General features: G+C 42.6%; 1 protein-coding gene across 10 annotated transcripts; it reads left to right on the forward strand.

Moving 5' to 3' along the window:
* Positions 1–175: 175 nt before the first annotated feature.
* On the forward strand, positions 176–27,983 carry NOD1 (nucleotide binding oligomerization domain containing 1). 10 transcript variants are annotated; one of them, XM_079300618.1, is made up of 12 exons: positions 176–210; positions 6,898–7,236; positions 9,071–9,245; positions 10,413–12,213; positions 14,248–14,331; positions 15,357–15,440; positions 16,980–17,063; positions 18,576–18,659; positions 20,704–20,787; positions 21,405–21,488; positions 23,517–23,600; positions 25,015–27,983. In XM_079300618.1, the coding sequence occupies exons 2-12, from the start codon at positions 7,021–7,023 to the stop codon at positions 25,085–25,087; spliced, it is 2,853 nt and encodes a 950-aa protein (XP_079156744.1). In that variant the 5' UTR covers positions 176–210; positions 6,898–7,020; the 3' UTR covers positions 25,088–27,983. The 10 variants fall into 10 exon arrangements, 9 of the variants coding, with proteins under 9 accessions (XP_079156744.1, XP_079156747.1, XP_079156748.1 ...); XM_079300621.1 differs by lacking the exon at positions 176–210 and adding an exon at positions 260–334; XM_079300622.1 differs by lacking the exons at positions 176–210; positions 25,015–27,983 and adding exons at positions 2,050–3,104; positions 22,725–22,806.

Raw genomic sequence — 27,983 nt, forward strand, 5'->3', positions numbered from 1 at the left:
TGGCAGTAGCCTTGCGCGGGGGGAGCTGGACCGAGGGACCCCTGGCACCTCTCGGGGGACGAGGGCTGGGTGCGGAGAGGAACGCGATGCCGGTGAAGGGGAAGCCTTGGGCCATTCCTGCGCGGGGAGGAGCCGCTTCCCGAGGGGAGGAGAGGCCGTGTGTGGGGCGAGGGCAGCTCCTCCCCCGGGCTCCGTCCCTTCGGCGCCGCGGTGAGTGCCGGGGAAGGGCCGGGGCGCGGGCGGGCCGCGGGGGACGGGGCTGGCGGGCGTGAGCTCGAGTGTCTGCTTTCTTCGAAGCTAAGTTCCTGTGCTACCGCCTGAAAGGCTTTGCAAGGTGGGAGGGGAAGGGCTGCGGCGCTCCTGAGCTGGAAACTCTGGGCTCCTTCGTGTGTCCTCAGGAGGGTCCGTCCCGCCCGGGGGAGGCGGCGGCCGGCGCTGTGACAGGGAGTGGGGAGCGCGGTCGGGCAGCAGCGCCTCGGAGTGCGGACAGCCTTCGTACGGACACAGCAGCGCTGCCCGGCCAAAATGGTGCTCCAGATATGGCGAGGATGTGCTGCTCCTGAGCGCCGGTGGGCAAGGCTGGCGAGGTCCCGGGGACGGAGGAGGAGGGAGGAATGCCCCGCTCCGCTCCTGCCCTGGAGCGGGGCGCAGTGAGCCATTCGCTTCCCGAAAGCCGGAGCCGGGATCCCGGTCCGTGCGCGCACTCACGGCGCTGCCTAGGCCCCGGTGCTTGCTGAGCCAGCGCCAAAGGAGCTGGAACAGAAGGAGGCGGGAACGGTGCGCAGGGAAGGATGGTGCTCCGTGGCCTGGCCATGATTCCATCAGTTCCCTGATTCCATCAGCTGCAACTTCCCCTGTTGCATTCATTGCTGGTTGAATGCGAAAACAGTAGAAAAGCAGTCCCGTGTTTAGAGACAGCAGTAAAATCCCCACACCTCTTTTGTTTCTTAAAAAAAAAAATCCCCAAGATTTCTCTGGTTGGAGAAAGTTTCTTTGCATTCTAGTAGTGACTTATTATTTATTGATCTTTTCCCACCGGGAAGGAGTTACAAGGAAGCTGCATATAGTCTTCCTGACAGGGCCTTCTTAATGCATCCAAACACTATATATAAAGTTCTCTTTCTATACAAAGGAATCTTTTAAAATGTGTAGGAACAAAACCTGTGAGGGATGTGAATATTTCTGTCAAAGCCTGTGCCTTTTAAAGAAAAGCTTGTCATTTTCCCAGATGGAGGCAGAAATAATTTCTTCTGTGTTCTTTTATATCTGTTGCTCTTCAGATAACTAGGGATGCTTACAAAAGCTTATGATACAATCAGAAGAGAGAGAGAGAGGGGCGAGGGAAGAAAAACCATTGAAGGATGCTGATCTCTGTGACCCCAGAGCGATGCAGGAGTTGTAATGGATTTACAGGAACCTGATGTTAACATATGGCTCCCTGGGCATTTATTGACATCTGTAGCATCACTGATGATGGTTAGAGACTGTGAAGTGGGGTGGGATGAGTATGCTTTAATTCACACAAACAGAATAATTTAAGATCTGCACTGGGACTCTGTGTAAGCTCTACCAATGCACTATTTTTGCTATAATAATAAAAGGCTGGTTTTTAGTACTTTTGGGAATACATTGCATTGCTTCTCATCAAACATGCAGTCTTTTTGTGTAGCATATGTGCCCATTTGCCTCTGATCTCTGCATGCTTTTTACTGTTCTTGAACTAAGTAAAATATCTGAAGTTCTTTTAAATGTGAGAGCTGCTGTGTGGAAATAGGTGTTTTATTAACTTATTAGAGTCAAAGACTAGCTGCTGTTGCACGGCATAACATAAGATGTGGAAAACCAGTCCCTTTTCTGTCTCTCCCAATGATAACAAACAGTTGAATTTATGCTGGCCTGATGGAGTCCAGATTACCAAGCATAGCAAAATTTCCAGTTCTCCTCTTGCTGTAATGACTCTGTAGTGAGTAACTGGCACTGTAAAATAGATTTTTCTCAGGGAAAGAATCTGCCTTTGAGACGCAAAGGGCAGAGGGCTCCATTTCATGTGAAATGGAGCATTGTTTTCATACAGCCACCTCTGGAAGAGTGATTGTGTTTTGAATGCTACGGACAGAAGGTTGTGCTGGTGGAGTCCCCACTAGCCCTGGGCTGGCACTCGGGTTTGTGTGCTTCAGTATTCTGCCAGAGCTGGCTGCTAGGTGCTGTGTAAATCCTGAAGATATTCCAGCTACTGGCTGCAGGTAACTAGGTTAGTAACACAGGACTTTATTTCACAGGTAATTTAGAGGAACAATTCTTGTCAGAACAGCAAGACTGCAGAATAAGTAGTAATGACTGAGTTTTCAGCTCTTCAGGAATATTCTAGACTTGACTCAAATCAGTTGCTTTAAAGGACATTTGTTAATGAAGTTGCTCCTTGTATTGCCTTTACTGCATCATCCTATACAGTCTCCTTGGGAGCAGCCAACTCAATAAGGACTCAGTTCCCTAGCTGACCCAAAAGTTGAAATGATTTTTAGCTGTTCTGTAAGATCCTTCAGCCCCTTTATCAACAGGATTTACCTTTGACAAGACCTTGTTGCAATAAACCAGCACATTCTTTGCTGCCAGGGGTCTTGCAGCACTGGAAGTGGAACAGGCATCTCAGTTTTGTTAGAAGAAAGAGCAAGGAGATCTTAATAAAAAGAGGATGTGAGGAGGGCAGGGCCAGGAAAAGTAGAAATGTATATATACATGCTTGCACAATGCTGAGAGTAGAGGGAACTCAGAGGAAGCACTAGATAGAAGTGCCAGTGCCTTCGTGCAGAAGGCATCGGCACCAACTGCAGCTTACTGACATGGATTGTACAAAACCTTGCTGGAAGTACTGATGCTTTTACTGTACCTCTTACTATGACAAATTTCATTTCCCTTTTTCATTTCCCTCCTTATTCCTGGCCTGATCCCCAACTTGCTTCCTCTTTTTATTCTCAGTTGCACAGGTTTATGGTAGCGCTGATTGCCACACTTGCTGTTGCTTCTCATCTCACTTCAATCCCCATCAACATTTCATTTGGCCAAGACCCTGTCTTCCCTTTCTTCTTGGCTTTTACAGCTGGTGGGTAAGTATTCTCCTCTTGGGTTCTTTTTCATTCCTTCCAGTCTGTTTCCTGCCTTCTTCATCTGATGGACTTTGCTGTCTTAACAATGGCTAACTGCATTTCCACTCCAACATCACTGGCAGCCTCTTCAGTAAGTAATTGGTTTTTTTTAAATTTTTCCTCTTGGGAACAAGAAGTCCATTCTGTTCCCAGATAGGAAGCTTCTCCCCTTTAGTATTTCTCCTGTTTCTCCATACCAGACTCCTGCTTCTTTCAGATATCTGTCTTGTCTATCTCCATTCCTCCTTAGGTGTTCTGCTGTTTCAGCTACTCTGTCAAGCTTGCAAATCTTTCCCTTTTTTGTCTTATTTCTCCAAAGAGATGTGTTCACAAGCTGATGCTGTTAGAACAGATGGTCTGTTTTGACCATAACTTGTAAGACCCTTAAGGTGTCTTTCAGAGAAAAATTATTTCATTCACTTTATCCCTTTTAGAAATGGAAGGCAGTACACTGAGGTGTCTCACATTAATGTGTGTCTCAGTCTTTTCTAACAGCATCCCCATGACTGATGCAACATCAGTCACACGAATTGCACTGCAATTGAGTCCAGCATCTGGAGAGCCCAAGATAAGGCAAAGAACACTGTATGCACTCTACTAAGGAAGTGCTTTCAATGCCTATTTAGAAGCTGCATAAGCATTTACCTTTAAACATACCAGATGAGTAACTTAGCATTGTAAAACTGACAGATCTTTCCATAAGGGACACAGTAACCTTGTGTTCCTTCACTGAAAAACTCATATTGAAGCACTAGGAAAGCTGGGACTCCTTCCTGAAAGAGAGATGATGGACTTGCAAATAAGCTGGAGAACTCATGTTGTCACACACTGGCCTCATGGTTTTAAAAACACCACGAAAAGAAACCCCAACATCAAAAAAAAACACCCCAACAACACAAAGAAAGTCCTAGTGAAACAGAATCATATATGTCAGGTTTCTTCATACAGCTGATGCACTTTGTTATGAGTTTGCTATGAGCTTGCTATGAGCTATGTAGCAGTAATTCTTTCTCTTCCAGCAACATTTAAAGGGTTCAACTCTTCATCTGGTATGGATTTTCTTAGTCTGTGAATTGTCCTGTCTCTTGAGGGTCTCTTCAGGCATGAGACCTCCCCAGAGAGGGCATGCAGGTGGTCACAAGTCTGGTTCTCTCGGAGGCACTGGCAAGAAAGCAGCTTGAGACAACCTTGTGTTGTTTCAGGGCTGTTTATTTATCTTATCTTTAAAAATGTTTCTGCCAGCCTGACACAGGTCCGCTCTGCAGGTCGACCATTGCAGAAGAACCCCTGGGCGGGCTGTGCCAAGGTCTTTATACTCTAAACTACGTATACAATATTTACAAATTCTCCCCAATGCCGTGCAACCTCTTTACAATGTCCAGTTCTTTCCCCATCCAATCTGTGGTTCCCAGGGTGCAACTTCAGCATGGATGACATGAAGAAGAAGGAGGAAGAAGCCCACCACACCCAGGATCCTCCATCTTGACCACATGGCCCTTAATATAAACAATCTAAAAACCTACATATACTACATTTTAATATTCTAATTTACACTCTACTCATCATTATTTTCTGTGTCTCTTCTCTCAGCATTGGCAAATTCTCCCAAGGAGCCAAATCCAGCCCCTGCAGCTCCTGGACAGCACTCGGGGGTCTCAGAGGGGTCTGCCAGGGGGGTCTTTGCATCCCCAGAGGAGCCAGGGAGATACCCTGGACTCACACAGTGAATGGTGGAAATTTCCATTTTTTTCTTACTGAAAAGGACTGATGAAAAATACTAAGTACTCCAGTGCTGGATGATGTGGGGTTTTGCATTAAATGTAATGTTTTCATTGAAAATATCACTGAGTACGTCACCCTGCACAGAATTCATATTGCCAGTCCTGACTTCCCTGCTTGGCATTTTTGTTCTTTCTCCTTTTCTCCCTGATGTTTAGCCTCACTTTATATTCCTTTTTGCTTGTTTTCTTGTTTCTGCATTCTCTTGCAGATCACCCTGTGTGAAAGGGAAAATGCTCTGCCCTGCAGCATTTGTATGCACACCCCTTCCAGCAGCAACCATGATTTGTACTGACTTGAACATAGTCAGATGCAGAGCAGACATCTTTGGACCTTCTGGTCATTCCATATTTTTCATGTTCTGTCCTGCTGCTGTCTTTCTTCTTTCTTTTATGTTCTTTGTAGATGGAACTGAAATAATGAAGAAAATGCTTCTATTTGCTTTGTACACTTGACAGCATGTTGGTTCATTCTTATGGTTTTCTGAATATTTTTCTCAGTTCTTCTTACAAAATAGGAAGAAAGAAAATGCATTAGAATAATGTGGTCCTAGAATAGCCAAAGCAAGCAGGGAATATTGGGTGGATGCAGTATCTTGAAACAATAGAGTTAATATTCGTATTGCAAGTTTTAAGATGATGTTGTCTCTTTAACTAAAGCCTACGAAAGTTTAAGACTAAATTATGTTTTCATCATGCTCAGTCTTCATTTATGGAATGAACTTTCTTGAACAAAGAGATGTGCCAGTGTGGCTTCTAAGAAGCTGAATGACTCAGAAATCAGCCACTTCCTCGGGTGGGTCATCTGAATGGAGTAATGAAAGGTTGATTTGTCCCAGTAGATGCAGTCACTTACTGGTGTGGTAAGAAATTCAGATCACTTGGTTACATTCTGTTTGTTTGAAACAGTTTGAAACTCCATTTTGGGAGTTGTCTGTGACCCCGAGCAGTTGTGCTGGGGATTTGCCAGGTCTCAGCCCTTGGAGATCCCAACTCTTAGTGCAGTTATCTGCATCCATGCAGGTCAGCAACTGTAAGTTGTGAACTACTGGGAAATCTGAGGAGCTAAGCTGGTTTGCCCTGCTGGTTTGAGTGTAGATAGTTAGTATCACTAAAATGCAGTAGCATAAACTGTGCCTTTCTTCAGCACCGAGCAGGAGAAGCTTCACTGATGCAGACAGCAGCTTCTGATACAGAAAACCCATAGAAGCAAAATTGTTCCAGTAGCAGGTCACTTAGAATAATCTGTGAGCTGGCAGGGCTCAGTTATAGCTTGACAGGGGAGTGCTGGGGAGAATTTGGAAAGGTTTGCCGTCACTGTAAATGCCTTGGGAAATTGTGAGAATTTTGTAGCAGCAGAGTTGGCACATTCACAGAATTGTTGAAGAGTTTTGTCTTTTGGTTTTGTTAACATGACTGTAAGCAGAGTCTAAGGAGTTCACAGGGCCTTGCTTTCAGGAACGGGTGTTATATTTGTAGCATATATATTTCAGGTATTGTATTTGCAGCACTTTATACAGTCTTCTATTGTTGGAACGATGAAAAAAGCAGTGAATTGCTTCTATAAATTAATTCCTCCTACAAAATTAATTGCTATGAAGTATAATTTTATTCCATTTATTTCCTTGTCCAGATTATGTTTGGACAGATGCCCTGCTTTGTCTACTGAAACATGAAAATCTAATAAAAAATATTAAATTATGCACTAGGAACAGGCAGTTAATAAAGCAGATGCCAGTGGTGGTGTTTGAGGCAAGCTAGAGTAAAATACTGGTACAGGAGGGAGACTGCCTGTTGTAGATATTTTATTTTTCAAAACCTGAACAAATAAATGGAAGTACCTAAGGAGGAAACATTATTAAAAAGTTGGCCATGATACTACACAGAATTTGAGAGCATTCTGTGATGTCTAGTTGAAGGATGTACGTGCATAGAATAAGGTTTGAACTGAAGTTCTGTACAATTACTTTTTGCAGGCTCGGTGATATGAAGGACAGTTTTCTTGTTTGCCTGAAGTTAAATCCAAGCTGACTTGTCACTACAAATGGACAATTTTTCAAAGATGAGGCTTGGTGGAGCAGCTTCTTGGTATCTCAACTATGGAAGGCCATCTTTGTGCTAATGTGGACATTTCAGTGAGAAAACCTGCAGGAGCAAGCCCTCGGTCCTTCATTGCTTTGCTGAAGGTTCACCGAGAGCTTCTGGTCGGGAGGATCCGAAACACACAGTGCTTGATTGATAACTTGATTAAGAATGACTACTTCTCCACTGAAGATGCAGAGATTGTTGTCCAGTTTCCTACTCAAGCAGATAAGGTATAACTTTTTTTTCTTTTTCTCTAGCCAGTGGTTACTTTCAGTTTATCACCAGATTTTAAGGATTTATCTGACAATTTTACATCTAGTGCGTTTTCTAGTCTTTGTTGTTTTGGAGTTTTCCCACTCCATTCTTCCTGGATGAGTGTGTGCAGCACATCCCTTTCCAGCAGGCTGGCACTGCTGGTTATGCTCATTGGCAGCTGTAAGAACTTAGTAGGGTGATAATTGCTGTTCTGTCCCTCCCAGCTGCAGCTTTGTCTTCTGATAAAGAGGTGGCCACATGGTTGTTAGAGTATAGCAAGGAAAATCTGCTTTAGGATGCTGTGGGATAGATCCTCCTGCTTTAGGAGAGACAGAAATGAAATATTTTAGAAGTTAATGTTTGTTGTCTGTATGAACACCTTCCTTTCTGTTTGTGAAAGACCCATGTACATTGTGAATGTTTCTGTGGAAGATTCATGTATCCTGGCATATTTGGGGTTTTAATTCATCTTTGGACATCAGTAGCAAAAATTATTTCCTTTTGTTAGGAGAAAATTACCATGTACACAGTTGATCTTTGCATTATAACTTGAAACAGCAGAGGAGATTGTTTCCCAGACCAGCCAATCAGGCAACTTCAGAACCCTGTCACAGTGAGGGGCAGGCAAACCATAAGAAATTCAAAGACTTTGGACTTCACCAACAGTGCAGATTTTCATAAAATAATCATTCTTGCTGGCATGTTGAAATGGTAACACAGTGCTCACACTGTATGTAGGGTCAAAACTGAATAAATGCACACTGTATGATTATCTCAATTTGTTATTGTTCAGTGTAATATGCATAGTTGTTGTAGCAAAGCTGAGGGGGAGGCCATGCATCAGGAGTCTAAGCAGAGGCAAAGAGCAGGCCACAGTAGTGTAAGTGAAATGGACTCTGTGGGAGCTTCTCTGGAAGGCATAAAATTGCTTTTTAGAGCATACAAATTGTCAGAAAAATCTCCATGTGTTTGCTGTGCTGCGTGTACATCACCCTGATTTAAGCTCACAAGAGACCACAGTCTCTGGTAACCCCTTGTCTGGTTTAGAGCTGCCTTCATTGATTTCTAGCAAGGGGATCCTGACATTCAAAATGTGTCCCTGGGTGACTGCTTGTCCTGCAGAGGGTTTTGTGCTAGGACTGCCTTGTACTGGTACACAGAGATCACCCTCTGCCTTGCCTGTGGAGGTGACACTTTGTGCTGAACTGCTCCAGCCACTGCCTGGTAGCCAGTAGTTTTGGTAATAACTGAGGCAGTGGGGCCATTGTACAGAGAGCCTGGAGAATTGAGTTGCTGTGTTGGAAGGAGAAGTAGAGTTTTTGGCTCAGTGTTAAGATCCAGGGAGGGATTCAGCCTACCCTGCTCTGGACCTGGCTGGATCCTGAGGTAAACCCAGATGTGACAGGAGTATTTACAGAACAGAAGGTGAATTTAGGGTACTGAGAAACCACCACTATTTTCATTTTAAACAGCACAGGATTTAAAATACACTATCTAGCCAAGCTGAGGAAATCCTTTGGGTTCCCTCTTGAAGGGTGCCATTTATCCATTTTGTTTCTGGTTGTTTTGATTGAGCTACAAGTTCAGACCTTAGCTTGCAGAACCAAGTCTCTCACAGCATTCAAACACACACAGCAATGAGTTTTGTGATGGTTCCAATTCAGAGCTAGGTTTTGATTTCACCTTTTTGAAGCACCAGTTTTGATTCTGGCCCCTTGCTCCAGTGCAGAAAGGATCCTAAAGCAGTTGACAAGTATTACTGTGATAAAATGCTGTGTAGCAATGATCTTTCCTGTGGTGTTTCTTCAGGTTCGCAAAATTCTAGACTTGGTTCAAAGCAAGGGAGAAGAAGTTTCAGAATATTTCATCTATGTCCTGCAGAAAGTCACTGATGCTTACTATGAACTTCAGCCTTGGCTGGATGAAATAGGTTATGAACCTTCAGAGAATATTTGTAGTAAACCTGTGGTAAATACAGATCCAGGTAAGGTCATGCATCCCTATCCCTTCCCACAGAACTGCCCTGCTATGTTGGAAGCTCCAACCAGGTGACAGGAGAGTAAGAGTTTAGGCAAGCACAGCCAGCAAAAATAAATGTGTGCTTGCAGCAGTGGAGCCAAGTTAAAAGGCACACTGTATAACACAAGGTTGATAAATTACATCTTGTTTTGTTAGACTCAGGAGCTTTCTTTCATTTGTTTGTGGGTATGTAACACAGTGGCAGAACCACCTTGTGCCAGTTGTAGTATTTTCTGGGCCTCTACTGCATTTTACTAGCAACACTGTGATGTTTTGACTATGGGCTGGCCAGTATTTCATGATGAGAACAGTCAAGCAATGAGGCAGGTTGCCCAGGGAGGCTGTGCAGTCGCTATGCTTGGGGATAAGCCCTGAGGAACCTCATCTCATGTCAGAAATTATCCTGCTCTCAGCAGGAGGTAGGACTAGACCTTCTGAAGTTCCTTCCAACCAGAATTATTCTGTCATCCTAAATGATGATTTTTAGCAACCCTAAGAATCAGAGTTTAAGTACTGCAGAAATTATTTCCTCTGGAGAGGTTTTTCCATACTACACAAATATAAGAATTACTTTATCCCTATCTGAAGCAAAGTTTCTGTTGAAAAACATAAGCCAACGTTGCACAATAACTAAGATTCTCTCTTTATTGGTCATCTTAAAAACATCTGTCACTTGGTTTCTAAAATGCATGGCTTCTGTTTGCAATAATACATATGACTAAAGAAGTTAGGAAAGAATAACCACCTACCTGATAGAACTGCGGGTAGAATGTAAGCACAGTGAAATCAGTGACCAACAACTCCAACAAGCCTTTACAGAGAGTTAAGCAGCCTTTAACAAAAGGTCAGGGGCTTGGCTTTGAGTCTCAGCTGAAGGATAGCAGGCCCTTAAACCAATGCAGCATCAGTACTGACTTTCAGGAAATGGTGGCTCACATGTGACCTTTCTTTAGCACCTGAATTTCCCAAGTGAGTGATGATGGCAGCACAAATAGAATTAATTTGCCAAAGACCCCTTTTCACATTAGAATTACTTTTGTTTATTACCCCTCTGAGTTCCCAAAGAGGTGGGTTATCGTATACGTAGGTTTTTAAAAGTAGTATCTTTAATAATAGTTCACTGTCTTTTTAGTTAGCAGGTATTGCCAGAAACTTAGACATGAACTGGGACGGGACTCCAAGTTTGTTATGTTGTATGCTCAGAAGGAGGAGATGCTGCTTGAAGAAATCTACTCCAACAGTATTATGGAGCTGGTCAGTTTTACCAATGAGAGTATTGGCCAGGTGGGTCAATTAGAAGCCCTTTTTGATGATTCAGTTGGGCTAATTAATGAAGATGGAGAGACTGTTTATGTCTATGGTGATGCAGGAATCGGAAAATCCATCTTGCTGCAAAAGATACAAAGCCTTTGGGCCAGAAAAGAATTGGACATAGGGGCCAAGTTTTTCTTCTGTTTTCGGTGCAGGATGTTTAGCTGCTTCAAGGAAGATGAAGCAATATGTTTGAAAGACCTGCTCTTCAAATATAATTGCTACCCAGACCAGGACCCCACAGAAGTGTTCCATCACATCTTGCAGTTCCCCCATACGGTTCTTTTCACTTTTGATGGCTTTGATGAGATCTATTCCAACTTTGATCTCAGCAGCATACCTGAGATATGCTCACCCAATGAACCCATCCACCCCCTGGCACTCCTCGTAAGCCTTCTTAGAGGAAAGCTTCTTAAGGGATCCAAGAAAATTCTTACTGCCAGGACAGGAACCGAGATCCAGAAAAACATCATTAGGAAGAAAGTGTTGCTCCGTGGTTTCTCCAGGAACAACCTGAAGGAATACACAGCTATGTTTTTCAAAGATGAGCGGCAACGAGCACTGGTATCCAACCAGCTGGAAGCTAACCCAAATCTCTGCAGTTTGTGTTCAGTGCCTTTATTTTGCTGGATTATCTTTAAATGCTTTGAGCACTTCCACTCCATGTTTGACAGCCACGAGCTTCCAGACAGTTCAGTTACATTAACAGATGTGTTTTTGCTCATGATTGAAGTCCACCTGAACCGATCTGTGAAGACAAGTTTGCTGAAGAGCAATATCAGAAGCCAAACAGAGATGTTCAAATCCAGAAAGGAAGGTCTTCTAGCTTTAGGTAAGATGGCCTACAAAGGGATGGAGAACTCTTCCTTTATCTTTGAGCAGGAGGAAGTCTCATCAGCAAATATCTCTGAAGAAGATTTGCAATTGGGTTTTCTCAGGACAGTTAAAGGTTACAGTGGCTGTCACAGTCAGGCCACTTACGAGTTCTTGCACTTAACCCTTCAGTCTTTTTTCACAGCTTTGTTCTTGGTTATGGAGGAGAAGGTAGGTACCAAAGAGTTACTTGAGTTTTTCAATGAATGTTCTTCCATGGAGACTGCCCAGCCTACTTGCCTTCGTATCCCCTGGAAGAAACAACTATCAGAGGAGGATCCTTTCCAAAGTAAAGAACACTTTAATTTTACCAACATGTTTCTTTGTGGCCTACTTTCTGGATCCAGGCAGAAGCTCTTTAGACATTTAGTTTCGCCTGCGGTCATTAAGAAGAAGAGAAAAATTCTCTTCACATACCTTGGGAAGAGCATGAAATCCCACCTGAAAGGCTACACTCGGTCCAGGCTTAAAAGCTACAACCAGGTGCAGATGCAGCCCAACTTTGTGTGGATGCTGAGGTGCCTGTACGAGACGCAGAGTGAGAAGGTGGGGAGGATGGCAGCCCGCCGCATGCACGCCAACTACATCAAGCTGGCCTACTGCAACGCCCACTCTGCCGACTGCAGCGCCATTTCCTTCGTGCTGCACCACTTCCAGAAGCGCCTGGCTCTGGATCTGGACAACAACAACATCAATGACTATGGAATAAAGCAGCTGCAACCTTGTTTCAGCAAGCTTGCAGTGATCAGGTAGGAGTGTCTGTATGCTGGCAGGTCCTTGTGTATTCTTCATTTATTCCGTGAATTGGTGGGCTGAAGGATCTGATCTCTCGAGTGGAGAAAGACAAGGATTAATCTGCTGGAAATTAATGTTTCAGATCTTCTGAAATCTTTGTTCATTTAGCCACAGGAACGGAGATAAGCTGTGATTTTGGAAACCAAAACGGAAAGGGTGGTAAGAAGTCCTTAGAAGCACAGACTGTTTAAACCTGTGGGTTTAGTTAGCTCCCTCTTGAATTGTTTTGTCTCAGAAGAGGATTTTTATGAGAGAAGGTGCTTTAAGGGAAAAGGAAACATAAGGGCATCCTCCATTGCCCGAAGATTGCCTGAGGTTGTCTCTGCCCTTGGCCATAAGGGGTAAGGAGAATCTCCTATTCACAATAACCCTTGATCAGAAGATCTGAATTTCTTGCTTTTTCATCCTGTCAAAGTGTCTGGCTTTCACAGGACAAAAGGTATCATGTACATCCATGAAAGGATATAGTTGTTGCCTTCAGGTTGTGATGTTTCCCTGAGGTGATGTGAAGGGAGGACATGGCTTGGTGTGAACAGGGAGAACTAACTCCACCTCTAACATCAAAGGCCAGATTGTTTCACCTCCAGCCCTTTGAGGTTGTACCATGTAGCTATATTTTATTTGTCCAAACATTCACATGCAAAAAATCAGGAACTTCAGATATATATCTTTCTAAAAGCTCCTTCAGCTGCATGAGAGTTTTTTTTAACAACTGGATTTATTCCTTGTGTTTGGCTGTGCCTTGCCTTGTTTTCCTCTAGGAATAAATCAAAGCCAGTGACTTTTGGTTTTTTCCCAGTTATTTGTAAATTGACTGACTTCCCAAGAGAAAGCAATAAGGAAACTCCTAGGGGGTATGTATAAGTGCTTAAGACAAAACAGAGAAGGCAAGGCCAGCCTTTCATTTTTTGTTCCTATGATGTGATCATGCCATATACAATGTGATCCTGACACCATCCCCAGCACCAGAAAAGTCTTAATGGTTGCTCTTCTGTCTTTGTGGATCTTAAGGTGTTGGAACTTATATTTCTAATGAGCAATTTCTGCAGGTCAGGAAATGTTTCCAACAGATTAACTATCCCTTTCAAAGAAGCAGACTTTCTAATCTGTAGAAATTGGCTGATCTCTCCTGTGTGCTGGTGCATTCCAAAGGGATCAGGTTGTTAACTAGCAAAGGCTAGGGAGGCTGTTGGTCATAAGGGACACTCAGCATCTTCAGCTACTAAGTTTGTGTGCAAACTAAGTGTGGTCAAAATGTTTTCATGGAGACAGCTTTACCCAGAAAATGTGATTCATGGCAATTGGAAAGCTTCATTTGAACCTGTCCATTTAGTGAAGGTTAAAAAGCTTGAGAAGTTATAAAAAACCTCCCCAAAAACAATAACAACAAAAAACCCACCTCAAAACAACTGTGAGAAGAAGCATTTTTATTCTGTGAGTGACTGACATTGATTTGTTTCGTGTCTGGCTGTGACAATAAAATTAGAAACATGTAGCACACCCATGGGAGCGCAGTTCTGTTTTCTGGCCAGGGCTTTTCACAACCTTTATTTGGTGAAGGCTGAATGTGTTGTTACTTTCAAGATGCCTGGCTTTCACTATGTACTCAGAAGATTGCAATACTAGTAGTTTGGACAGCTTGCTTCTGCTAGGGTGTTAAGCAGACTTTCTTCCTGAAATCACAGTAAGCACAGGAGGAGGGTGAGATATTTATCTGGAGTCTGACTTCCTACATTTTATTGTTCTCAGTTCTGTGGACTGCTTCCAGAGCATTACCTAGGAGATTTGAGGCTTTCTGATTTTTATCGGTTTTGGAGTGAGCCACATGAAACTGAGCTCACATTTCCTTTAACAGCTTTTAATATGTGGCATAAGGACCTGTTAAAATATCAGAGAAAAATGCATAGGCCTCCAGTCATTTGTTAACTCACGGGTTATGAACATTTGCAAGATGTATTGATTCAGACTTTTCATTCCCTTCTTTCCAGGCTCAGTGTAAATCAGGTCACAGATCATGGTGTAAGGATCTTGTATGAAGAACTCTCCAAGTACCAAATTGTGTCTTTCCTGGGGTATGTACCCAGTTGGGAGCTGAACACTCAGCAGTGAAACTAGAAAATAAAACTCTAATGCTGTCAGTACTGACGCAGCAGAGGTGGGGTGGAAACTACAGTTACCTTCTCCTTTAAGCAAAGCTAACTTTGCTTTAATTTTTGTGTCAGAAATGATTTTGTTTTCACTGGGACAAGGACCACAGCTTCCTCTCCCATCACACTCCCTCACAGCCTCCTGCAGGCATCAAACCCTTCTGTGACACAGTGTGGACAGCTGTCAGGTTACTGAGCTGTGTGAGCAGGCTAATTTTTATACCAAAAGCCTTCTGCTGTGGAAGGGATAGACTGCAAGCAAGAGAGCATGAGTAGTTATAGCCTGCTGTTTCCTCTACTGTAAACGGATTTACTTCAACTATGCAAAGCAGATACAGCTTGGTAGAGACTGCTGTCAGGAACATGCAGTTCCAAGTGTCATGTTCATGATACCAATTTCTTTCAAGAACTTAATTAGTTCTTAATGAAGCTGAAGCTGGAAGGCACGTTAGCTCTGACTTCCTCTCTTGGTTAAGTAGCTACATAGAAATGACTTTTTGAAAGGTGAAGAGGAATACCAAGAATAGCTTTTTTCCTCCAGTGCCCTAATGTAAGTATAACTGCTCAGGTATCTGCTCTTCAGTAATATTTGCAAGGGGATTTTATGACTTTTAAAAGAGCAAAAGTACATTATGGTGTTTTGTCTTTTGACTTATCTTCTGGCAATATTATTTCTGTACTAGCAGAGAAATAAAGGGAAGCTTTGTTTGCTTGTGGAGACCATTTATTTAAAAAATTATATAAATATTCATGATTTGCAGTCTGGTCTCCTTATATTTTATATCTAGCCCATCACAATATGAATTATATATCAAAACAGAAATACAAGCAACTGTGAATATGTACAAAGCCATACAGAATAGATGCTATGTGTGCATCATAAAGCATTCAGGTTGTAAATATTTAACAGCAGTAATAACCTATTTTTACCAATGTGATTTTTCTTTAAGCTTATACAACAACCAAATCACTGATGTTGGAGCCAAATATGTTGCGAAACTAATTGAAGAGTGTTCAAGCCTGGAATATGTTAAGTATGTTGGATTTTTTTCCTTTCTACAGTTTCCTGATTAAGGTAAAGCAACTTGAAAGGGGAGGGAGAATAGGAAAAAAAAGACAAAAATTGTATTTGAAATAAAATATAATTTAGGTTGCAGCTGTATATTTGTTTTGCAGTAGTCTGGCAGTGGATGGCAGCAGGTGAAACTCTTGAATCCATAGTCTTTTCTAGAATATAGTAGTGAGTTAAAGGAGTGCATGAGACCTACTCTCCACCTAAATCCAGTCTGAGCACCTGAGCGAGGCTTAAGTTGTTCATAGACCTTGTTGCTGCATCCAGCAGGCAAATTCCCTTGGATTTAGTACCAAGGTTTTTAGTGTCTAATCTTTTATGGGTCACTGCTGTCAGGCTGTGCTGGTGTCATACCTCAACTCTGGAATTCCCCAAATTCACTTGGTGAGTTGTTCCCTTTAATTCCTGGAACTTCCCCAGATAAGAGTATCTGGCCATGCACATTGGTTGGACATAAAAATAGATCATTAACCAATGGTTTGTGACCATAGCAGAAACCAGAGGTAACTACAGCAATGTCAGCTTTTGGTGGGAGCAGGCAGCCAGGGGCTCTTGGGTTCTAGTCCTTGTTCTACCACTGACTTGGTCTGAGACCCCACTCCATCCACATCCTTCCTACTTGAAATTTTTGCAGAATTTTGAAAGACAGGACCATTTAGTTCTTTCTCTGCTTTGATGGTGCTTTGCTTATTTAATGTAGCTTTCACCAAAAAAAGCCTGTTGAAAGATGGTTGCTTTCAGGCTGCATAGTAACCCTAGAGATTATTTTGAGATAGAGTACAGATTCATGTGCCCAAAGTCAGCCAAACAAGACAGTTTTATGTAAATGTAGTGGCTTGGGGCGGGGGGCTTGGGGGTTTGGTCTGTTCTTTAAATCAATCTATATGCAATTATCTCTCCCTTGAACTCCAGCCATTTGATATCCTCATAGGCCAAAAATAGAAAAGGCCTTGTGTAAAATGCCAGCCAGAGATTGACTGCTGCACTGACCTATGCCACTGCCCAGAGCCTGTGCTTAACAACAGAAGGACTTGAAATTATTGCAGTCTGTGCATATCAGCTGCAGACTCTTCTGGAAACACACAGTCAAGAAATATTCTGTTCCCTGTGGCATCATAAAACATGCTGCATGTAATTCATGAGCTCTGTAGCAATTGCTGATACTATGAATTATATTAAAAACAAGGCCAGGGTCCTTGCCCTGAGGATCAGTTCCTAAAGCTCATTTCTAACATACTGAGCACCAAACCCAAGACTCTACTGCAATACTTCTGATTTGGAGGGCTGACATGCAAAATATGCAAAAGACAACATAAAATTATGTCTTTTAGTCAAAGGTCAAGTGCCTGCAGTATTTTTTCACTCTGAGTTAATCTTTGATAACTGCAGGTAGCCTCCAGAGTTAATTAGCCTTAAATACTTGTGTGACTTTCTGAACTGGTGTTCTGATAGCTGCACAGCTGTAAGTGATGCAGCTCATCAATTTATGTATTTTGTGCAGAATAGGAGCAAACAAAATAACGAGTGAAGGAGGGAAGTGCCTTGCCCAGGCCATCCAGAAGAGCAAGACAATGTTTGAAATTGGGTAAGTTCAGTGCTAAGGAGCAGAACTCAGGACATTCAAACAGACAAGTGTAGGGGCATAGTCACATTTTCCATGGAAAAGGAAGGCTGCTTTGTTGCTCTTCATTTCACACAATGTTTGGTTTTGGCATCTTGTTTTTTTCTTTTTCACTGTTCCTAAAAGAGAACCTTAGAGGACAAACAAACAAACAAACAAGAGGACAGTATGTAGAGTTAACCACTTTCTTTATGGCAGCACACTCCTCTAGAGATACTTACCTATTTTTAAGTCTGTGTGGTTTTTATGACAATTGGCACTGCTTCTAGTTATTGAGTGTCATTGTTACAACTGTCAAACCTTCTGCATCACGTCCTGATAAAATTGTGAGCTGGGAGAATAGGGAATTCACATCATCCTTTTCTCTTAGGCTATCCCTAACTGCAAAGTGCTATTATTGGAGAGAGGTCTGAATGTACTCCAAACCTTTAGTTCCTGCCCTATTTCTCAGAAAGGTGCTAGGTTTGATTTATTTTATTAATTTTTCCCCCCTTCTGGCAAATCCCAGTTTTTTCTTTTCACACTACAGGAGAATACATTTCTTAAAATTTGGTACTTGAATACATGGAATTAAAACCTCTGCTTAGCCATTGTGAAAATCACAGTAGCCAGGAAACATGAAAATTGGATTTGTATGATCAGATTTTTGGCCTTTAATTTTGTTTTTCTACAACTTTTCACAAATACAGTGAGCAACCTGCACACTTCCATATAGTTGAGTCTGCTGTGCTGTACTTGCTGTAATTTCAGTGAAGGACTCCTATTTTCTCCTGTGGAGGAAATGATCACTGCAAATGGACTTAGGATAGCTTGGACGGGAGTGTTTAAATAGCAAGCTGCACTGGCTCTGAAGACAAGGAAATTCTGGGGAACTTACTGGAAGTCCATGTGTTTAGATGAGAGTTCAATTGATTTTGAAAGAGCTGCCAACTAATTACCCAGCTGAGTGTGGCTCTGAGTCATCAAGCCAGGAACCCTGCAAAAAACCCAATGTCTCAGACCTCAGCAGAAGTGTTTTCAAACCTTATAATGTAGGATGAATTTTCAAAGTGGTTAGTCTGCATAGAAAGGATTTGACCAGATACTCCTAGTAAATGTTGATCAAATCTCTCCAGCTTGTACCATGTTATCTTCTCTCACTAAATAACCCTTTGTGTAACTAAGGGTTGTTTTGTCATTGGAAATACTATTCCTTACCAATATGCAGCAAGGTGATCCCAAAAGCACTCCTGCTGCAGCAGGCTGTCTCCTAGAGCTGCCTCTGTGCTATGGCCTGAGGGTGCTGGTGAGTCAGCTGAGGTTACTGGTGCGTGCAGGGAGTGGAACATACCTGCCTCCATGGGGAGGGTACCTGCCAGGCTTCTCACAAGCCTGAAAGACTGTGAAGTAATCAGGAAGGAAGGGAGAAAAACAGGGAGAATATTGCCAAGAGTCAGTAGGGAGCACAACTGATATCTCCTGTTCTCTCTTCACTAGGATGTGGGGCAATCAAGTTGGAGATGAAGGAGCAAAGGCATTTGCAGAGGCCCTGAGGAATCACCCCAGGTTAACAAATGTGAGGTAAAACACCAGTAGAGCCAGGCAGCTCAGTGTAGTGCTGGCTTTTCCATCCTGCTGTGGAGCAATGACTCTTCCCACCAAGTGTTGTCTTGGAATGCCATCTGGTATTGCAGTCTTTGCTGTGCAACCAAGAGGTCCCTGGTGCAAGCAAGAGGTCAGACTCTGTCAAAAAGCCCTGTGCAGCCTTCAGGCCAGTTAAGAGTACCACATCCTTTCCTGTGTGTGCATCTCCTCCCCTCATGCTGCACAGAGTTCTAGCATTTGTGAAGGCACATGGTCAGTGGGTGCCATTTTGATCTGAGAGCATTAGCAGAAGGAGGCACCAGCTATCACAGAATTGGGTTCCCAGGGAGCTTATTGTTATTAACAGTTTATATTGAGAAAGTGCAGCAGCTCTTGCCAAAGTATTTTTTAGGCCATAATATGTTTGGGTAGGGGCTGGGACATTTTTACAGTTGGGCTCCTCCTGTGCTCCAGTGGAGCTACACCACCACAAATTCAGTGCTAGTGAGATGCCATCCTCACTGGAGTTCAGGTATGGATCTCAGACCAGCCTCCTGGAAGCCAAAACACGGGTGAGGTTGGAAGCCCAGCAGGGGCAGAAGTCAACCGTGTTAAACAGCCCATTCCCTGCTAGACTTTCAAATGCTGGCTGGGAATTTAAAAATGTTTGGAGTCCCTCCACACATCTGGAGCACTGGGTTCATGGTGACCCTTTCCATTTGTCTCCCAGTTCCACTGACCTCCACAGTGAGGGAGCAGGCAAGGCTCCTTAGTTTCCCCACAAGGTGGCACATGGCACTAGTTTCTTCAGAAATACTCCGGGAGTTTGGGGATCTCTGGAGAGTTTATTGCTGCCACTTCAGATCCAGGGATTTCAGAGCTGGTGCCTTGTCCTCTTTTCTGCCAGCGGGTACTCAAGCTTAAAAATTAAAAGCTGAACAGGTGCAGTGACCTAGATATATTTAAACTTAAAAGCCATCTGAAATAGCCATCTTCCCATAATTGCACAATCCATCTGGACCCATTGGACTTGAAAGAAAACATTTTGAGATTGAATCAGAGCTCAGGTATTCTCAGACAAGAGCAAATATGCTGCTGAATGTGTTTGCAGAAATAAAGAGGAGTAACTGTGCTGAATCGCGCTCGGGTTTGCTGGCACTTGTGCAAAGTGAATCCTCTGCTCTGCAGTGTACTTGCTCATGGCTTCACTTCTTATCCCCCACTGGCTAATCTTGCTCCATGATTTGAATTCATAGTAAGCACCTCTGGTAGCTTTATGAGAAGACCAAGGGAAGATAATCCATACTACATCAGTTTACTTTATTTGCCATTTTTAGGTCCAGTCATGATGGACGGAAAATATCCAGTTTACACTGAAGCTAGGAGGGACTCATGCCAATACATACTTATGTCATTGCTCTACTTGGTTCCCCTTTCTACCTTTTTTGAGGCCTTGTATTATTCTGAGGGGGAGATGCTTTTGAACTCTAAAAGCCCAGAGCATAACTTTGACTGGATGATTTTGCCAATGTTTATTCAAAGAATGAAGGGTAGACTAAGAACTGTTTGTGGTTTGTAATGGAAAGCATTTACAAGCTCATCTCTCCATACACAACAGAAGGTGTTGTACTTGCAAGAAGAATGAAGTATTTGGATGACTGAAGGACTTAAATGACAAAATGCCTAGTTTGTATAGTGATGACACACAGCTCTTTGTTCTTGTCCTTGTTAAAAGCTTCAACTCCTCAAAGTACTGGGTGCAACTCTGCTGTCCAGCCCCAAGAGCACAACTCACTCACAGCAGATCTGGTGGACTGTATGACAGACCTGCACTCAGGCTGCAGCCTGTGAACTGCTCCCACTTGTAAAAGTTGTAAGGGCTCAGTGATTTGTGAAGTATGAGCCTTTGAAACACACAAATGCTGAGCTGTACAACTGGGAAGCAGATCATCCAGGACATTCCCTTGTCCTTGTCCTCCCATTTGGCAGTGGGAGAGCCAAGTGGTGCTGCTTCTTAGACATTTGTATCTTTACTTCACAGTCTCGCATTCAATGGCATCACAACAGAGGGAGGAAAAAGTATTGCTGAAGCCATGCAACACAACAACTCCGTGAGGATATTCTGGTAACTGACAGTGTGGTCTCTTTCTCCTCTGCTTCCTTTACCAGAGCAAAATACTGTTTTATTTCCTCCAATCCCATTGCCCTTTCTACTCTCTCCTCTTCCTTCTCTCCCTGCCCTCATCCCCTATGCTTTCACTATCAGCAAGCTATAAGATATCCCTTTGGAAGAATGTGGACATGAGTAATGGATCAGCAGTGTCCTTTGGGATATGTTCCAGTGACCCAGTATTGTGCCTCGCTCTGCTCCCTCCATCTTCTTTCCTCATCTTCTCTCATTTCCATCATCTGAAGTAAAGTTCTTTGTCCTCAGTTTTTGCACCTCTTCAATGTTCTCTGTACATTTTCCCACTATACCTCATCCACCTTTTAGATAGTAAAGCATCATGAGAAAGTATCACTAGAACATTGCTCAGAGAAATAAAGATCTGATACTCTTGTCTCTTTTACCTCTATGGCTTCTCTTCAGTATCTCTTTGTGTCCAGCCTTTACAAATTGCTCAGGGCAGGAACAGCACATCCCACTTTGGCTGTCTAAAGCTAAGTCACAGACAAGCTGCAAAAACAGGGAGCTGAAAAATAATGTCAGCATACTAAATGAACATTTTCTTTCCCGCTTAGGTTGACTAAAAACGATCTGGATGATGAGGCAGCAATGAGTTTTGCAGAGATGCTGAAGGTCAACAAGAAACTGGTGCATTTATGGTGAGTTACATTCCACAGTGGCACAGGCTCTTTGGCAGTCACTACATTAAAGCTTCACCTTCCAAGTCTATGTAGGTCACAGTAGCAGCTTCTGTGCATGGTCTGGATGCAGCTGACTGCTTGTAGACAGTTCTAACGGGAAGTTAATAAAGCTGCTGTCTAGCATTTGGAACCTACTTTCATACAGGGAAAAGTTCAAGCTGTTTCTCCTACCTTTCAAACTAATGATTGATTTCATCTCTCATTAGGGGAACAGTACCGGCCTCAAAATCAAAAGTTTCAAAAAATTACCTTAAACAAAAACAACCCCAAGCAGACAGCTAGAACAGAATAAGGTTATTACAATTCTTTCTTTTTATCATCGTGTTGTGAAAGTATCTCTTCAGCCAAGAACCTACATGACAGACACTTAAATACATGTCATATTTGCCTGATGCTTTCTTTTTGGGCTAGCAATACAAGGATGCAAGACACTCATCTCCAAGGCATCAATCCCCACGAAACCAGGGATTATTTCTAGCAATCAGAGTGAGACTTTTTACACTTCTAAGAAAAAGCAGTGTTGGGTTTTCTAATCCAGAGGTTGCCAATGGATGCAGTTGGGCAGATGTGAGCTGTAAAAAAAAAAAAAATCCATTCATTTCAAGTGATCAAGGGAACATCAGACATGGAGTCCCTTTACGTGCTTTACAAAGACTTGGCTGATCACACTCTAACACACTCCCTGTGTTAATCCTAGTTCCATCCCCTTAGGAAGCACGTTGGCTGTCATGGGTGCCAAGTACTTGTAGTCTCTTTTGAAAGCAACAGAAGCTGTGGTGCCCATCACCCTGAAAATGAAAAGGCAGTGGGGGAAGTGCTTGATTCTTTGTGCACAGCTGGAGATACAATTCACCAAGCAGTTTGGATTGAATTCATAATAAAACTTATCCCAGCCAAAGCAGGCATAGTAACCAAGATAAATGCCTTTGTCATGGCTCAGTATTGTCCAAGGGTGTCTGCCAGTGGACAAATTTATATCCTGCTTTGTTGACTACACCAGTGGATGCCTCCAAAAGGTAGTGACCTATATAGATAGTTAAGCTTGAGGCCGAGTTAAAGTCTTTTTCCAGCAGCTGAAAGATTCTACTGGATCCTTTTGCATTTTGATTCATATACCAAGTGCAGAAACTTCTATATGGGAATGCCTCCTTCCCTCCCTCCCTAAGAGATTGTTCAATACACTCCAGTTTTCAGCCTCATCCTGAATCCTGAGGGATTCATGCAACCAGTCACATGGAATGGTACAGCTGTGGGGCTCACCATGGCAGACTGAAAGGTGAGTATTGATTAAGCTAGGCTGATGAGTGTTAGCTAGTGGGATGGTCTACAGTGGTTAATAACAGTTACCTACTGCTTCATTGGTTTCACTGCTTGAGGATCTTATGTATGTTTTTTTTTTCTTTCCTAAGCTCACATGAGACATAATTTATAGCTGGTAAGTTGGTTTCACTGGGACTTGCATCTGCACATACCAGAGTCAAAATCAGTGCTTTATTTTTCAAAGATCTTGGTCTGATAATTAAGGCTGGAGGATTTGGCAGCTTCTAGATCATAAGTGCTAAAACACTAGGCCTACACAGGGTCTGTACTCAGAATTTTCTGTACATCACTTCAAAATGTCTCACAGTCTTCTTAGTAAGAAAGCAGAGCTGAGAGGTTTGTCTGTCTCAGTCCAAATACTACAATCTCATACCACTAGTGAACAGTTCATAGCAGAAATTTGTCAGCTGTGCAATCAAAATTTCTCAGTATCTCCAGAATGCAAGCACATGCAAGATTAAAAGGAAAAGATTAATACTCTGAGCTCTGTTTCTGAAAGTGCATGTGGGGCATTCAACTGATACCTACGTACCATTCTTGCAGATAAAATCACAGTCATTTTCTTGTGGCAGACAACTTTGCTCCTTGATCTCAAGCTGAGCCTAGGTTGTGCATGTGCTGCAAATTAGTTTGCATGTTAGATTGACTTGAAATGCTTTTTTTCAGGCTTATCCAGAATCAAATTACAGCCAAAGGGGTGAAGTGCCTCAGTGAAGCTCTCAAGGAGAACATGACTATTCAAGAAATCTGGTAAAGGTTCCTTTCTCAAAGGTTCACTTTGTAAACTTTCTTTCCTTTAAAACCCTGCTGGCCTTGCTACTTCCCAGCCTAAAAAATTCAGAGCAAGTTTATGTGAGGCAGGGGTGGTAGTTCCAGCTGTTGGTTTCAAACAGGTAAAAAGCCACTGCCATTGAAACATTTCCCTGTGTGTTATGAATGTCAGGTGGTTTTCTTGGTTCACTGTGTCTGTACCACTGATTTGCAGGACATGTCTATTTGCAGAATCAGGGCCCGAATTTATAGACCTAGTTTTGCTTGTTGTTTTTATTTTTAAACTTCTGAACATGTTCATGCCTTTCAGGACCTAAATGGCAAACAGGCAGGAGGTGGTTACCTTTAATCAGCATTACTAGTCTGGTTCACAGAATTTGTGCTTAGATTTTTTTGGGCAGTGCTCCAAACATACTGAAAGTGCTAAGATACAAGGAGATTAACTTTTTGTAGGATTTGTTTGTTTTAGATTAAGTGAGCATCCCATAGTCACATGTATGTTAAGGCAAAAAAACCAAATACCACATTCCTTCCCTCACCTCAGGGACATCAGAAGTCAGTAGAACTGAGCTGGTTTTAGCACTGCTGCTTTATTGTTGAACATGAAATTTATTTTAAATATATGTATTTGTTTTAGTGAAAGGACACTGAATTCTTGCTTAGAAAGACAATGACTCACTGTCTGACTAGTGTGTTCCCTGGAGATGTGGAAGAGGTACTTTTTTCAAAAGCCACTGTCAGCTTTTGTCTATAGAAGAGGCATCAATTCCCCCTCAGATCATTCTGAATCTTCAGACTGAAATCTGTCTTTTGAGTCTGGCCTGAATGTTCAGAGGCATTCATTAACCCAAGTTATTTCATAAATCTGAATGGTGTAATGGATTTCAACATTTCTGAGAGCAGCACTTAAACAAGCTGCTCATTTTCAGGGGTGTAACTATCAATGTAGATTATCCTTATGTAGCCAGAATTGAAAATTTTGCTGTTGGTCATTTCATGTTAACAATGCCTGAGTACTTCACATAATTTTCTTCCCATGATGTCATGGAAGACATAAAATGCTCTGGAGACTTTAAATGTCTTTAAACCAGCCCACCACATGGTAAGAACCTTTGTCAGCTATGTGCTGCTTGCTGAAATGTGAACAGCTGGGTTTCTAATGCCAATTTCAGTTACTGGAGCTTAGGTGTGTGTGTTCAGGTTTTATTTCTGAGGGAGAAGCCTTGTTCCTCAGATGTACAGTGGGAACAGCAGTGCTGTATCTGGCCTAACACCCATTCCCAGTTGAGAAGTGTGCATTGCAAACCTCTGCACCAGAGCCTTGGAAAAATAAAAGATGGCCAACAGTCACTGCCTTACTATCACTCACATCCCTTTTGTTGTACTCCTGCAGCTTGAACGGGAACCTGATAAGCCAAGAAGAGGCCAAAGCTTTTGAAAATGAAGAGCGGATCATTTGTTTTTGAATGAGGACTTTCCCATTTTGCCAAGTTGGTGGTAACAAAGGTTACTCCTACATTTGGAGTGCTGAGTTTATAAAGGCATAAATCTACAGTGCTTGTGGCAGGAGAGAGATATACAATAAGCTGCCTTTTTATGAACACACTGCTCTCCCTCAGCTCCATCCCTTACCCTGCCTGTTATTCTTAATCCTTTTGGTGAGTGGGAAGTTGCCTGGGTAAATAATTAATGTTTGTTCACTGCTTTGAAGATGAAATGCAAAGTGTTAACACACTAAATCTGCTGGCAGGTGTATGCATTTTGATAACTGAGTTTAGATCTATTCTGTACAGTGATGTAAATAATCTCTTAACTTATTTTTATACATAAAGACACACAAGTATATATATGCAAGAAAGAGTGCACAAAGATGCACAAACTCCACCAGCTTTGAGTATTATTTGCCTCAGAATTGAAAATTAATATACACACAGCTTTACCAGAAATTATATCTATAGTAGTTGCTTGGTGTCAGTATTTTGAACATTAATTCCTTCTTGCTGCCTAGAAATTAGGTCCCTGTTTCTTCATTGACTACAGGCAGCATCATATACACTGTTTTTTTGTTGTTGTTGGGTTTTTTTTGGATGGGTAGAAACGGATGCATCAGACTCAGATTACTTTCAGTAATCTTTTTTTCCCATATCAAAGCAAAACCATTTTCTTTCATGCAACCAGAAGTCCTTACTGCCATCACTGTAAAACCATAACACGTGCAGAAAACCAAGTCTGCTTCAAATTTCCAGAGGGCTGTGTAGAAACGGCTGCCTCCTGTTTCCACAGTGCTTGTTCTGGGGAGGGGCTCTGGAGAGAAATGTGAGCAATTAATTAGCAGGCTGTTCATTGCCTTGGCTCCTGGCCTAGGCACCGTGCTGGTGGCACTACACCAGTATCATGTTGCCCAGCATCAGTGGGGAGAAAGGACGATTGAAAATCAACCGCGTCAAGTAGAAATCCCTTCTCCCAGCAACAGGCAAGCACACAGGAGGATTGAGATTGGCTTGGAAAGCTTTTAGTCTGTGCTTGAATCAGTGGACAGAGAAAGGCAAGGGGCAATAACAATAATAATAATAATAATGATAATAATAATGATAAAGACAGGTAAGAAAATACTATCTTCCCCCCATGATTATTATTTAGGGAGTGTAACTTGAGAGGCTTTAAAAGAAACCAGTTAGCAGAGGAGTGGGCTATTTGATTTTTTTTTTTTTTTTTTTTGTGGGAGCTTTATAAATTCAAACTCTACCCCTCAGTGTAGAGGGTAGGTAGAGTTTGTGTTTATAAACCTAAAATGGAAAAGTGTGAGCCGTTTTCCTTCCTTCTCCCATGTTACCGTTACCATTCCCATCCCCCCATACTCTGAGAAACAATTCTCCAGTTGCTGACTGACCTACAAAACCTTGGTAGATTGGGAGAACAACCTCCAGCTAAAACCTCATGCCAAACCAGTGAACCCTCACCTCCCCATCTCCCAAATCTGCCCCATGAATCAAAGGTAATTCTTGCTGTGCAGGCTAGAGCTTCTCCATTTCCTATTTGGTAGCAAATCTTTCCCAGCTCTCAATTCTGTGTACTCCCTTCAGCTCCCTAACACATTTTAAAATACTCATAGGGCTTCTCACAAAACCTGCAGTTATAAAGAAAAAAGGGAAGAAAACCAACTTAGTTATTTTTCAGTGTTTTTCCCTCTGTGCCTGTGGTATCAACACTGATTTTTCACAGGGAGACAGATAAGGTTTTTCAACCATGCCAGAGGGAACTCAGCTAACTTGAATGATTTCTGCACCTGAGCCATTTGTTTACTGAAGCAAAAGGGCACACAGTTACAGATGAGCTGGATTTCAATTGCCAAAATATCTGCCAAAGCAAAGCCTTTAAAGACTTCTCACTGACTTCAGCAAATCAGAGACTCGTGCACCTTGTCAAGCTTTGTTTTGCCAGCCTGCTCTGATGGAAGGGAGAAGATACTGGTGTAAGGAAGGGCCTTCACCAAAGTTGTAATTTGCCTATGTTTTAAGAAATGTGCTCCTACTTTGCTCCAATCACAGAATTATTTGCTCATTTACCAGGTAGAAAATATGTTTAAAACTACAGTTCTTGTCCTCATTTTACTAATTGACTTAAATAGCTCCCCCTAAGCTTTCTAGTGCAGTCACATCTGCCCATTTTTTGGGCTAGAGCAGCCTTTGGCATCGTTTGTAGTGACAAGCTCAGCCCTGTTGCAAATCTTGTTCCATACCTGGCTGTTACAAGTGGGGCATCCAGGGGGTTTTGTCAGGCACAGCAGCATTTACAGGGCTGCTGCAGCAGCTAAATGCAACCTCAGGGTAAATGGTGGCAGGATCAAGCTCAGGTCCTTGTAGGACAGAGTTTGGCACTGAACAAGATTACAGTGCCAGAGACACAGCCAGTCACAGCCACTCCTTCCAGAGGTGATTTTGGGCAGAAAGCACTTGTTTGGACTGGGCTAAAGGTCTGAGCACAGCTCACTCTAGGTTTGACAGAACCAAGAGTTTTCATAGCATCCTGCTCCCAGCTCACCCAGAGCAGGGGGTCTGCTTCACAGGGCACTACACAGCTCTGGGAGTCACCTTGGGCAAACTAATTACTGCTCTGGGAGCAGCCAGACATCCCTTGTTTATCTGCACAGCATTCCTGGCTGAAGCTCTTCCTAGTCTTACTGGCCTGTTTGTAAGAGGCACTGGAGCAACACTTCTGCAGCTTGCAGGGAGAGCCTTGTTTACTCAGAGACAACTGTAACTTTTTAAAGACTTGTTTGTAATTTGCTGAAGCCTTCTCTGTACACTGTGTCATGTTTTTCCACTCGTCCACTGAGATAATAAACAGCTTTTTAAAGAACAA

Source organism: Erithacus rubecula (genome assembly GCF_903797595.1).
Source record: "Erithacus rubecula genome assembly, chromosome: 3".
In the NCBI taxonomy this organism is placed as follows: domain Eukaryota; kingdom Metazoa; phylum Chordata; class Aves; order Passeriformes; family Muscicapidae; genus Erithacus; species Erithacus rubecula.

What these genes read in the sequence shown, in the direction of transcription:
- NOD1 (XM_079300618.1), top strand. Translation starts at nt 7,021, where the DNA reads ATGGAAGGCCATCTTTGTGCTAATGTGGACATTTCAGTGAGAAAACCT. An exon ending in TCAAGCCTGGAATATGTTAA is followed by an intron (nt 15,441 to 16,979) that starts GTATGTTGGATT and finishes TATTTTGTGCAG; the next exon opens with AATAGGAGCAAACAAAATAA. An exon ending in AACTCCGTGAGGATATTCTG is followed by an intron (nt 20,788 to 21,404) that starts GTAACTGACAGT and finishes TTTCCCGCTTAG; the next exon opens with GTTGACTAAAAACGATCTGG.